Here is a 13541-nt window from a genome sequence, read left to right as displayed (position 1 = left end):
GTGGAAAATCTTAAACAATAAAGACTTGCAACTAAAGCATTTTAAGTTGGACTCTTCTATTCCTGTACAGCAGTTTCTTAAATTACTAAAGAACTGAAAATATCTGTTACTTCTTTCATAGTGGAAAGGGGACAGAGGAAGTGATGCAGCATCTCTTGCTATACATTGATTTTTAAAAGAGACTATTGAAGTAAGTTAGAAGCCATGTATGTAGAAGAGGATTTATTCAATACATTATCTAGGATGTAAGAACTTAAGGTAAAGCAACTTTTCTCAAGGGTCTTTCCAAGCTCATCATTGATGTTCTTATAAAGGAAAACAGAAGAAAAATATGGTTTTGCTAGTTTTGTGTCTTCAGCTATATGGCTACAGTTCATATTTGCTCAAAGTTTTATAAATACTATCCTATCTTACATGGTTAATGAATCCTTAATTTTGCTGTCCACAATTTCCTTATACAGAGCAGCTGACATCACTTCTTCCATTGGACACATGATGCCATATTCTTCACAGCCGTTCTCTTGGACCAGAGGATCCATTTTATGAGGATCAAACATTATATTATTTGGCGTCACTAGCAGCACCCCATTGACCGTACCCTAAAATGAGAAGGAAAAGAAGTGGTAAATTTTCTCCTTCATATTTCATCTTATTCAGCAGTCATCTAGAAACATAACTGTTTTCCATGGAAGCAAATTAGTGCCACCTGCTTTACGAAAACAGTTTTGTACCTCACAACCACTTAATAGCTGGGTTGAGTGAAAAAGAGAAACAAAACCACAAACCCTTGCCCCCTGAAGGATAGGCAGGTCCTCTGAGGTAAAGATACATCCTTCCCAGATAACCACAAGGCTTACTGATAATTTTGCAAGAAACTTCAACCATTGTCTAAAACCTGACTCTTAGCTCTTCTCACTTTTGACTATTTAAAGAACATAAAAAAAGTTCTTCAAAAACTAATTTATCTTAGTTTTCTTTACTAAAAAGCAACCACAGTATCTAAGTCATTCCAGCTTAATGGACCTGTTGACTAATTGGACAAATATACCTGTAGAATGAAACTAATTTAAATAATATTTTTTTTTAAGATGCAGTTGCATCAAGATGCAGCTTTGTATGTATTTAATCAGAATTATATTGCTGCAGTAGATGAATACAAGTAGATTTTAAACTTCTAGAATGAAAGTTTAAAGAAAGTTGATACTCATACTATGAGCTGCAGCGTTCCTAAACAATACAGGTACCGACCTAATTTACAATATGTTGAATTGGGTTTTTTCGGGGCTTTTTTTAAGCATTAGAAACATTCCAACACCACTAGAAGCTGCTTGCTATGAAAATCTGTAAAACTGCTAAGACAGTAGAGTTGGAGTTTGAACTATGAACTGTAGGTTATCTAATTTTAAGCAGAGTGATTGTGATCCTGCAGTTAGAGATCTTGAATCTTAAGGAGTTTATAAATTTAGAAAGATATTCAGAGATTTGTACAAGAATCGCAAAAGTTGTTTCATGTACTGCTGAGGCTTACCAGGATTTGAATAAATACCCATCTCACTGCTAAAATGCTCACAGTGATTACGAACATAGTGTATTATTTAAGTTTTGTTTTGAGAAGACCAGCACAGCATGAAATACAACTACAATCCTTCCTAATTCCAGAAATTTGTTCCCAGCACTGTGACAGTTTATGACCTTCACAGAACAACAAGATGCTGTATAGCAAGCAGAAAATCTCAAGTTCTAAAAATCAAATCAAAAGTAGTACTGAAGTCTACAGTAATGACAAAATGCTATCACTAGTACGGAAAAATGAAAAGTCTCAAAAGTAGCTCAAGCATCTGTATTTATGTCCTCTTAGTCCTTCAGAGACAAGGTTTTATATGTGCTTTTAGAGTACAAAGAGTCAGTGGAACATATTTACATAATTCCAAGGTGTTTAAGACACTGAAACAAAACTATCATCGGCATTTCTTTCCCAGCACTGTATTGTGGAAATACACTTTCAAGGTGCAAAAAAGAATTCCAAGAGGATGACTATCTACATTTAGTTACACCAACTCTAGTCTAGAAGATACATCTAACAGTGAATGCAAAAGTCAATGAGTCTACTCAGAAAAACAATTGTTTCTCTTTAAACTAATACTACTTCTGTAAATTCAGTATAGAAATTATGTTGCTTTTTTTGTATTATATCTCTGAGCTCTTTCACTAATGCGCACACGAAAAAGTGGAATTTTATTAATATTCTTCAGATCTGACCCAGAAAAGTCAAGGCCACAGACTTGACAGCAGTTGGACTAGATGATCATTATAGGTCGCTTCCAACTGCAAAAATCTGTTCTATTCTTTCATTGCCCACACGTTGCACATGGCTTTTCAAAACAGACTGGAGAGGAAAAAAAAAAAAAAAAGCAAGGTGGTACGAAGGCTCTAGCTGAAGGATTGAAATGTTCAATGCCAACTTCTAAAATTACCTATTATTCAGTAGAAGCAACTAGGAATCAAGTTCACTGGAGAACTCTTCATTTCCAGACTAATATTTTGTCTTCACTTGTTCATTATTTCATTAAACCTCCTTAATAAATTAAGTACTCAGGAAGTTCTGAAGATTTGAAGTAATAAAAGGAGATAACATTTTTCTATCATGGGGGTGAGCTGTCACAACTGTCACAACATCAGCCATGTCAACAAGGTCCCTGGTTTTATTAAACAAACAAAATCCAAAGCTTTAGCTGTGATCTTGAAAACAAATTAGATGCTTGCTTCAGCTGGCAGTCCAGATCAAAAATTGATTAAAGAATCTTTTACTGTAAAACAAGTTGAAAATTTCCTAAGTCAATTTTTCATTGCTTATCTGAACACCAACAACATTACAATAACACGTATGGAAAACCAGTTGCACATCTTCTCATTGCAATTGTCTTACTTCAGCCTCAATTTTAGCAGTCCAGAAAATACCAACTCATCCCTCCCAAACCCTACAGGCCAAGCTAGCCAATATCTTAAGGAAATATCATACCCAAGACAAAAGTCTGCTTCCAAAACAAATCTGAATGTGCATAAAGAAACTGCATAGCATCTTGTGGCATTTAGACTTAACACTGAGGAACAGCAGAGAGAATCTTTCTGCAGGTAAATATTCAGCCATAGAAGTGTGTAAGACTTCTGACTACATAATGAAAGCAAGTGCAAGACACATTCTGTTGAAACTGGAAGCTTTCTAGAACAGTGACAATACCTGTCTGATGTCAGAATAAACAAAGCCTGTGCATCAGGCAGTCGTCCTTGACAAAAATGGGAGGCTCTAAAGCCTACCCACTTCTGCAGCCTTGACCAAAGGCACAGCTAGAAACCTAAAAGTTGTTTATCTTAAGTCTTTGAAGAAACCCTCAACACCAACAGGTAAAAAGTCAGCATAAAAATTAATCTGAAAGTGTAATTCCATTTAAAATTACACCGATACAGAAATAGATAATTAAATCTTTAGAACTATCAAGCTTCTGTGTACTTGACTAAGAAGCTGATCAAACACTTCTCTTGGAATGGCTGTAAACAACTCAAAGATTATACAGCTATCTTGAAAGCAGTGGCTTTATAGTGACTCACAAGAGATGACCTATTTCATTCTTATCTATTTAAAAGATGACAGCAGGCAGACCAGTGCAACATATCTGACGCACAAGTTATTTGATATGGTTCACAGTTACAATAGGAACACTTTAGGGTAGGGTACTTCTCTAGAGAATTACTGCCCCAAGTTTACAGGCTAGAATTGAGATTCTTAATTTCTCTTAATTTTTAAATTATTTTTACCAAGAATCACTGAATGTTAATTTAGGCAGCTGGATAAAGCTCAGGTAACAGGCAGATAAAGAAGCATTTTGTTTGGCCCCAAATGCTCTTTTTCAGACATGTCAGTGTTTCCATCACTTTCTCTAACGATTTATGTGACTCTTTTAAAAGCAGTGCTATTAATTCTATGAGAGGAAAAAAAGATAACATCACAACAAAACATGTAAGTGGAAACATATGCATTTAGCCAAACATTGGTCAAGAACTGCTCAATGCATTATGCTAGTCTTCCCTGAAAGATGGAAAGTGAAGCAACTCCAGCCTTTGAGAGCTAACACATAATGTTACATAAGTAGAGGTAAAAACGACATATCATCTTAAAACTATAGTGCCTGAAACTTCATTCCCTTGATAGTTTGCCATTAAGGATCAGACTTCTGTGCTAGCATTCCCTACAATACTAATACTTCAAAATTACTGTCTCAGAGTAAGCCAGTGATGAACTTTTGAGCATTTTAGTACCATACATTTGTTTAAGGTTCTAAACAGACTTTTCTGGTTACCATGGCAACAGATATTACAATTAGTCTACAAAATATCCAGAAATGGGTAACAACACTGATGCCAGGAAAAAAAAAAAAAAAAGTAAATCTTACAGCATGCTGTTTAGTCAGTTACTTTTGACAACCTAACCCTTCCTGCTATTTTACAACATCCTCCATCAAATAACGAGTGACTTGTCTTGGACCATACTCACAATGTTGCTGAGGAAAAAAGTATCAAAATACCCATCAGTGAAACAGAAGTAAAAATTGCACTCTGTATAGAGCTATTAAATAGCTCAACGTCACACGGTAGAGTAAGTTCTGATTCTTCCACAAAATACCATTTATAGGAGTTTTCTGCATTTAAGACATTCTGAAGACATGAAGTGAATTTCTATTCACATGAAGTTCAGATTTAACAGCCTCAAAGAGAAATGCTGAGCCATTTCATTGCGGAAAACCACACGGACAAACTAGGTTATTAAAAAGAGATTCCTTCAATCTTAAAGCTGGTTCAAAAATATTAATCCAGATAAGCAACAACATGCATATTGAAGGTAGATTAAACCACACCTGCAGGCAGTTACTCAATTCTGAATCAGTTTTAACTTCTTTCCATTAAAGCTACTTAAACTTCAGGAAGTGGGAGCTCTAAATCCTATACAGTATCAGAGATAGAAATTTGAACAGTCATTATAAAGGGAGGATTAGGGCAAAACTTTATGATAACTGAGTGTCCAAACATATTTTTCCAGTACAGTCAATTTCCAAGAGACTCCCAGTTCTCAATTCCTCTGCATCAGGGCACTGAAAACCAAAAAGTACTGACTTGTCTAGGATCCACATAAAAAAGAACTGCAATGTAAAATAAAGAGACAAAAAAAGTTTTCCAGTATTTGTCTTACCAACTTCTAACACAGCTTTTGTCAATACACATGTATTGTCAAAAGACTTCAAGTCTAGACATAGATCTACAAAATCCTTTCCATCAGCACAAAAAAAAATAATATTTAAAAAGCACCATTTTAAACAGATTAATAAGAATCTCTTATTATTAGTGTAGCTTATCTGCAAACCTGTTGCAGAGCAACACAGAATCAGGAACATTTGTACTTACATACCCAAACTTCAGATGAAGGAGGAAGTATTAAGAGTAATTTGAGTTTCTTTGCATTCATTCAGCTTGAGGGAAGGCATGATTTTTCATCATTAAAGTGTCTAATAGTAATTTTTCTGTGGGGTGGGAGAGCAATACATTTTGTTTTTTCCTAAAGCATTCTGAGGTAAAGCCTTTTGACATGATCTCAGTCCCTAAAACTCCATGCAAGACTTGTGCACTTATGAGCTACATGGAATTAACTGCTACTATCTTAGAGGCATTGATTTAATGACACTACTGAGAGAACTCTACTACTACACTAAAGAAAAATCAAGATTTCTACCATGCTATACTCACCATAGAAGTGTTTGTTTATAGAATAAGAGGTTAGTTCTGCTTGCACTATTCTGCTTTAGGAAAATGTAAATAAAGCTACCCAACTAGACATTTCCTTATAGTTTAAGGCACGTTCTTCTGCACTGTAAATGAAGAGTATTACTTAGGAGAGGTACTGACACAAAAGAACAAACAGACATCAATGCCCTCAAAAGAAGAGAGCCACTTAACAGCATTGCTACAGGAAAGCTGGTCACACGTTAATTACGTATTAATTGCTTGCAACATGTCTAAGAAAAAAGTGGTGTGGTGATCCAAAAGAAACAGCGAATAAAAAAAATACACTTATACAGACTCAACTATCTACATATCAGTAACTATATTTTACTGTACGTTTATAGTTTGAAATGTACTTTAATTTTACATCCAACACAGTAAAAGTAAAACCTGAATGTTTAAGTACCTTGCCATTAGTGATGTACTTGCAATTAATTTTTAGAAATTTCTCTGTAAATGCTTCCTCCTCTTCAGAGGTGGATGATACCACTCTTGTAGGGCGAACACATGTATGTGCTGGTGAAGGAGCTGACTCCTTCTGTTGGACTCCATCTGGATCCTAAAAGGAAATATATAAAAAAAGGAACTTAGTAATCTGCTTTTTTCAATATTAACTTTAAGACATTTTCTGTTGTGTAATTTTTATTCTTTGACATGAAAGCAAATGTAAAAATAGGGTTCCAAATTCACTGCAGTTTAAAGGACTGCTTTGATCTGACAGTGCATGTAACCAATGAAGCACATGATACTCATCCCATGATATTAAAGTGGGCAAAGATATTCAGAACTGATCTGGGAATAAACAACAAAATAATTATCAGAACTCACATAAGGACACCATCCAATACAGTGTCACATGCAAAATTTGAGCAGAAGTTCACAAAAAAGGACTATTTTCTAACTTCAACAGAAGCCCTATTCAGTGTCTTCTGTTACCCTCCAATAACATTATACATCACTTTATGTTGAAAGGTCAGCTACTTCAACTCTGCGTTCAGAGCAGACCTAAGCCTACCTTAAATCAAGTTGCTCGTGGCCTTACCAGTGGAGTTTAATTCAAGGCTGGAGATTTCCCAGACTCTCCAATAAACCTGCTCAGTGTTTCACCACTCTCATTATGGAAAAATACTCTCCTTTCACTTAACCAGGAACCCTTGTGCAGCTTCTTGCTGCTGCAGCTACCCATACTATAAACCTCTGAAGAACCAAACTCTTCTGCTCCCTTTAACCTGTCTACTAGGCAGAACAACTCAGAAATCAGGTTGTCCAATAGTATTTTCTTTTTCAGACTATAAAAAAATACCCAACTCTCAGACAATCCTTGTGCCTTATGTTTCCATTCTCTGCTTAGCCTAATGGCCCTTCACTAGACTCCCTCCAGCATGTCAATCTTTGCTACTGGAGGTGCCAGAAGTGGACACAACACAGCAAATACAGCTTCACAAGCCCCCCAAACATGGAAATAACCATTTTCCTTAACCTGTTTGTATTCCTCTCACGTGCCACATGACACAGGATTAGCCTTCACCATCACAAGTGGACACTGTTCAACATCTCCATCAGGACACTAGCCTCAACATCTCCTTGGTCCTTATATCTTTTCCTGCAAGCTGGCATGTAGGTAACCAACCCTCACACTGTCATAAAAGGCTCCTTCTGTCCCAGGTAAGTCTAAGCTCTTGTTGGAACTTCATGAGGTTTCTATTACTTCATCTCTTCAGACTCCTGAATGCCCCTCTGATGACTAGCCCTTGCCCTTCCCTCCAGTTTGTCAACCACTCTACCTCATTTTTGCTGCCCTCCCACTCCAAGGTTGCTGATGATGCGTTCTCTGTCCTGTTTCACCATTCAGGTCACTGATGGGGAGATTATAAACAATTTTAGCCCCAATATGGATTTGTAACTATCCAACACTACACAAAACAAAGAATAAAAAAAAACCAAAACCAACAACTACACACACAAATGCTAAAACCTTTTGAACCTAGAGTTTGTGCCAATTTTTCCAGCCTACCTTGTAGTCCACCCATTCAGTTCAACACTTCCTCAGTATTATTACAAGACTACATCGGGACACTGTCAAGGGCCTGGCTCTAGTCAAGGTAAGTAGCATGAACTGCTCATCTTCCTTCATCTGCTGAGCCAGTCATCTCATCAAAGAAAATCACTTTGGTCAGGCTTAACAGATCTTGGTAAACTCTCGCTGGCTGTTTGTACCCAACCATCTTTGTCTTTCATGTGCCTGGATATAACTTCCAGAGGATTTCCTTCATGATCTTCCTGGGCAGATAACAGGAAGAGTTACCTACCTTGCTGCCTAACAGTGGATCCAACAAAGTAGTGAACATGGAACTCTACCAGGGACAGGACAGACAGTGAAAAAAATGTTTTCAGATAACAACTGTTGTATAATAGACAGACTGCACCAGGGCTATCTTATAGTTACAGCAACCCTTTTGCAACTTAAACAACATGTAGACTTTCACTTCATACACAAATGCCACATTTAGTTGCTAACAAAATACTATATAAAAAACGTGAAGCTCTGTGTTCCCTTTGGTTTTCTGCTTTTCCGTTTAGTTCTATTCACTAGTACAGTTTGCAGCTAAACGCTTTAATCCTACCCAGGAACACTATGCACGATTTATTTCAATTCTTCATCTCTGGAACTACTTAAGCCTTTGCATCTTTCATTTTTAGTCAGAAAACAAACAAAAAACTCAACTTACAGAACACTGAACTGAATTTTGCTCAAAAAGTTTAAGAAGATGTCTCCAAAAAGTTTGCTTTTTAGTTATAACACCCTTGCAACTGCACATTATTTTGAAGTGGATTTTAAGTTTTACAGGTAATAAAGCTTACCGGATCTTCTAAAAAATATGCATCAGAAGAAGAAACCCTTCACAAAACCCAGCAGCGTAAGAAAGGTTTAAAAAAAATTACCTGAGTTCTTACATACACATTGACACAAATTTATTGAAATACATACTGAAACATTAGCTTAAGCAGAGCAATGTTAGAAAACACAGTGATGGGAGTCTTATATTAGCCATATGCTGGCTTGTACTTTGCCACATGGTTGTTTGAAGCTACTCCAATGTTTGATAAAACAAACAAAAGAACAGAGCAAACCATAGTTCATATTTTGCCTCAACAGAGGGTCAGATGTTAGTAATCTTACTCAATTTCTATCAAGAACTCATTGATTTCAGTGACCAAGCCACAGAGAGAGAAGATCCTTTACGTTACAGAGGCAGAGTAACATACCCTCTTTACCTTGAAATGTGCTTAAACTGCTAATCTGGAGCCAAAATTGGAGGAGAGTTAAAGATGACACAGATCAACACAGAGCATTATAGAATGCATGCCCACATTTCTCTCATTGATAAGTACAGCAAGACAGACAGACAGACAGAAAGGAGAAAGACAAAAAAAAGATGCTATGATGAAGAATAAAACCCCTCAGGCTTAACTGCTCACACAGAAGATTAACTCTTTTTGTGTTGCTGGAGAGACTGTTTTAAACACAAAACTGGACATGCACACACACAGAGTCCACACTAACAAGTAGAAGTGACTTCTATTCTTTGCTTTTTTTTGGCCAATCTATCTAGGAATATACTTTTCCCTCTTACACGGACTTTGAAAGACCTCAGCAACAGAAGCTTCCATAAGCACTTTATTATAAATTGTCATACTGCTTGTCTGACTTTCCCTGAAGCATTAAAGAATGCTTCTAGTGATCCACAAGAGATACACAACATAGTTCAGTAACAACACATTATGTTTCAGCTAACAAATTTAACACTCAAATTGTTACTAACACTGAATTGCCTACATAAAACATTTTGCATGAAGATTTTGACTTTTGAAGTGTTTTAATCTACTGCGTTCCTTCTACACTTTCAAGCTTTTATCTCTGCTATGTGCATGTAGCCAATAAAAAACTAACCATACCTGTAATTTATCTGAAACATTAGTAAGCCTCGTTATCTACTACATGCAAACAAGCATATACAAAATAATCCAAAAAAGCAAAAAAAGGTGATCTTCTGACATGGGATCTAGCACATTGTAGGAGTAGCTCTGATTTCTAGCAGTAAAACTAACAGTTTTCCCTTGAGTAACTTCTCACTACCTATGCTAAATGAGCAGGCCTACCCTAGCATTTACAGTCATTCTGAGACTGATAGAGAAGAACATATTCCTGAAGACTAGTCTATTTACTGTGCTATATCACCTTCACCTTGCCATAAAACATACCAGTTTAATACAAATGACAGCAAACAGCTCACAATAACAGGCATACTAGGTCAGAGTAAAGGTGTAACAGAAAAAACAAACAGTAATTTTCAGCAGAAAGGTTACCACAGCCTTTGTAACACAGCTTGGAAACCCATCTGTTAACAAAGCAATATATTTATATTTAATCTTCTCTGGACCAGCCATGCCAGCAAATAAATACATGCTGAAAGTCTCAAACCTTCCAAAATTTTGAGCACACAGAATCCTTGAGTAGACATTTGACAGCTTGACTGAGCACTATCAAGAAGTGCTATGAAAAGATTTCGTTATTTGAGAGAACATATAGTAACTGCGAAAAGAATAGTAGAGACATATTAAGAAACATCTGAATAAGGTCATAATTCCATAAAGAGAAGAGAAGCTCAGGCTCCGATACAACATCTGTCTGGTTCTTGTTCTCCTCACAGGATTCTGCTGACAGCAATCAGTGTTCCTGGAAAGACATGCTTTTACAAAACTAGCTACTGGCCAAAAATCTGCATTTGAGCTGAATTATAAAGCAGCTCTGAGGGCTAAATAATTTTAGTATTTGAAAATTGCAAAGGTAGAACTATAGAGCAGAAGTCAGCTATCATTAACTCTGTGTTAGCCCTTCTCTGAAACAGACTTATTTCTTTACTGTGTTTTGTTAAATGAAACTAGAGAACATCCTCCTGCACCTCTACAGAGAGGGGAGCCCTTACCTTTTTGCTACTTAAGTATTCTTACCAATGTATCATTGCCACAAAAATTACCAGTAAGTTTAGAGACAGACAGTATTTAAGATTTCACTGTGCAAGGATAGTATTTTGCTACAAATAACTTGCCTTCAAATCAGTTTTCATATAGAAAACTGTCATTTACAAAGATCAAAAGCTTGTATTTATTTTTTAAAAAGTACTATTTTACTTTTCAACTGGGAGTGTTGTAAAGTACTTTCTCCCCAAAACAAAAGGATAGTTTAAGAAGAAACCTTAGCATCTGTAACATTTATCTTGCAAGGGAAAATTAATTTCAAGGACAACAGGTATACCTACATTTACTGTAGCCTTGTCAAGCTCTGCTTCGGAAGATGTAGGTGATAGGGGACTTATAGGACTTAGAGAGGGGGAGCTGTCCACACTAGAAATGTAGTCTGGGTCAGGCACATACAAAATCTATAAAGAAGATATAATGTAGTTAGAAGTTATGCTTTCAGGTTTACTTTAACTTTTCCACCAGTTCAGGTATATTTGCTAGCCATTCTCAAAATAGGTTATACAAATTCATTAATTTTAACAGAAATTATGAGTTGAGGGAATAAACAATACCACACAAAATACTTAATTTTACCTTTTTAAGTTTTAAAATGCTATCTTAAGGTAGATTTTTAGTCATAATATAAAAAAATTCAGTTAGAATTAATAAAAAGTATACAGTATGCCAGAAATGCCTGATACAGTGGCCAAGGAAGACCTATTATTTCTCTGGGTAACAAGTTCATAGATATAGCTCTTGGCACTAAATGTAAAAACAAACAAACAAATAAATGATCAACTGAAGTTATCCCCCTCTTAAATACATTATTTTGGCCATGGTAGGCCTTCAAGCTACCCAGAAAAAGTTCTGGAATGATCAAATAAAACCAGGATTTTTTGAGAGGGCTAACACTAAATAGCCAATGGTTAATACTGTAGCTGACATATCTATTTTTTCCTAATAGAAGTAGAAAGTGAAAGCAAATTAAGGGAAAGAAAAAGATGTAAGAAATAGCGACCTATAAGTAGTGAGTGATATTTCAAATACTGCTGGAAAAGACAGCAAGTCTTCAGAGTGGAATAGAAACATTATTTTATTTACTAAAATAGATTTACAGTCAGGAATGTTGTTTGCAAGCTACGCCCTGAATTTGTCTTCCGGTGAACAGCCTGTTACATTTGCAAACTAACAATTTAACTTGTACTTAAGTGTTACTATACCAGTAATTATACTTAGTTTTAACACTCCTCTGGTGTTATTTAAGACAGACAAGTAGCTTCATTACATGTGTCCTTGTTAGGCAGTTATTTGATAGGCACAAAGAATTCACAAACCAGAGAAAAATAAAATCTTTTACAAGAAAAGCAGCAAAGAAGTACTTTAACAGTTTCTCTGGCAAAAATGAGAAATATAGGGCAAAAGGTCTTTGCTGGATAAGCAACTTATATAGTGTAATAGTACCTGTCCAGGAACGACTGCTCTGGAGAAAAGCTTATTTAATTGAACCAGTTCATTGGGTGTTGTATCAAATTTCAAGGCAATACTGTTTAAAGTATCTCTTGATTCCACCTGTATATATTGGGGAACAAAAGAAAAAGAAAACTTATAAGCAGTTAGTTCAAATAGTGGCTTACAAATTTAATGTGTAAATTTACTTTGATTTTTATGAACTTTAAAATCTTCCTATCTTATGATTGCCAAAAAAAAACCAAACCCAGAACCAAGCCCACAAAAACATCCCTATCCACTAGATAGTAGTCTGCTGCAACCTCATGTAAGGAGACCTGCCTTCCCACTAAGCTTTGAGGTGGCCAGAAGTGTCACTCACACATGCTGAGCTGTGTATGCTCAGCTACTGAACCCGAACTCCTGGTCTCTAAATTCACTGCTGGGTGCCACTGGACCAATACATAGTTGACTGGTTTCACAGAACACTTCATTCTCTCTCTTCAACTGTTCTTCTCCATCCTTCACTTACAGAAAAGCTGAAGCAAACTCCATAAATGCAAACACATTCCTCCTATTGAATTAAGCTTCTGTTAACTTCACTTTCAAGTAAAATCCATCACAGATACAAAAAGCAAAAACAGTGAAGCAAAACAGGTCAACCAGTATGCCAGCAGATGGAGCTTAACTATTTTGATTAGGTGATTCCCAAGTAAAGAAAGGATTTTTTTTTTTGAGCTCTTATTTTCACCTCCATCTCCCCAAAATGTATTCAATATGAACCAATAGAAAAAAAGCAAAGGGAAAAAAAAATTTTACTCACAGAGAGTATTTCAAAGTAAGGAATTCACAGTAAGCATTTTAAGAATGCTGAATATGATACAACAAGGGAACATAAAACCAAAAGACATTTACTGCATAAAGGCACAGGGTTTCATAAACATTGTATCAAGAAAATAAATCTTATTCATTGAGAGAAGATGAAGCAGTATTAGTAAAGCTACTTTTGTGCTGCAAAATATGGAGCACAGCAAGAAAAAAAAAATTACTCCTGTCTTAAATGTCTTCTCATTTGTTCCTCTTACTGGATCTGCAGAAGTTCTACACCTTCCACTCTATATAACAGTAGGTACTAGACCAAATTATTCACAGGTTTAATCTTCCTTCAGTTTTTTGGCTATCCGCTTAACTTTAACTTTTCTTGACAATTACAGAAAAGAATGCTCTTTTAAATTCCCTTTTCT

At 35.9% G+C, this 13541-nt stretch overlaps 1 protein-coding gene across 1 annotated transcript in view; it reads right to left on the bottom strand.

Moving 5' to 3' along the window:
- Positions 1 to 13541, bottom strand: part of OXR1 (oxidation resistance 1) — a 137658-nt gene that overhangs the window by 37797 nt on the left and 86320 nt on the right. The window contains exons 4-7 of the mRNA XM_010006469.1: positions 12313 to 12420; positions 11151 to 11270; positions 6236 to 6388; positions 415 to 599 (exon numbers count right to left, since the gene is read on the bottom strand). Of these exons, the coding sequence (XP_010004771.1) occupies positions 415 to 599; positions 6236 to 6388; positions 11151 to 11270; positions 12313 to 12420 (566 nt within the window). The remainder of the gene's footprint in view (positions 1 to 414; positions 600 to 6235; positions 6389 to 11150; positions 11271 to 12312; positions 12421 to 13541) is intronic.

The sequence above is a fragment of the Chaetura pelagica genome, unplaced genomic scaffold (assembly GCF_000747805.2).
Source record: "Chaetura pelagica isolate M959 unplaced genomic scaffold, ChaPel_1.0 scaffold76, whole genome shotgun sequence".
In the NCBI taxonomy this organism is placed as follows: domain Eukaryota; kingdom Metazoa; phylum Chordata; class Aves; order Apodiformes; family Apodidae; genus Chaetura; species Chaetura pelagica.
This window is presented reverse-complemented; position numbering and strand designations above follow the sequence as displayed.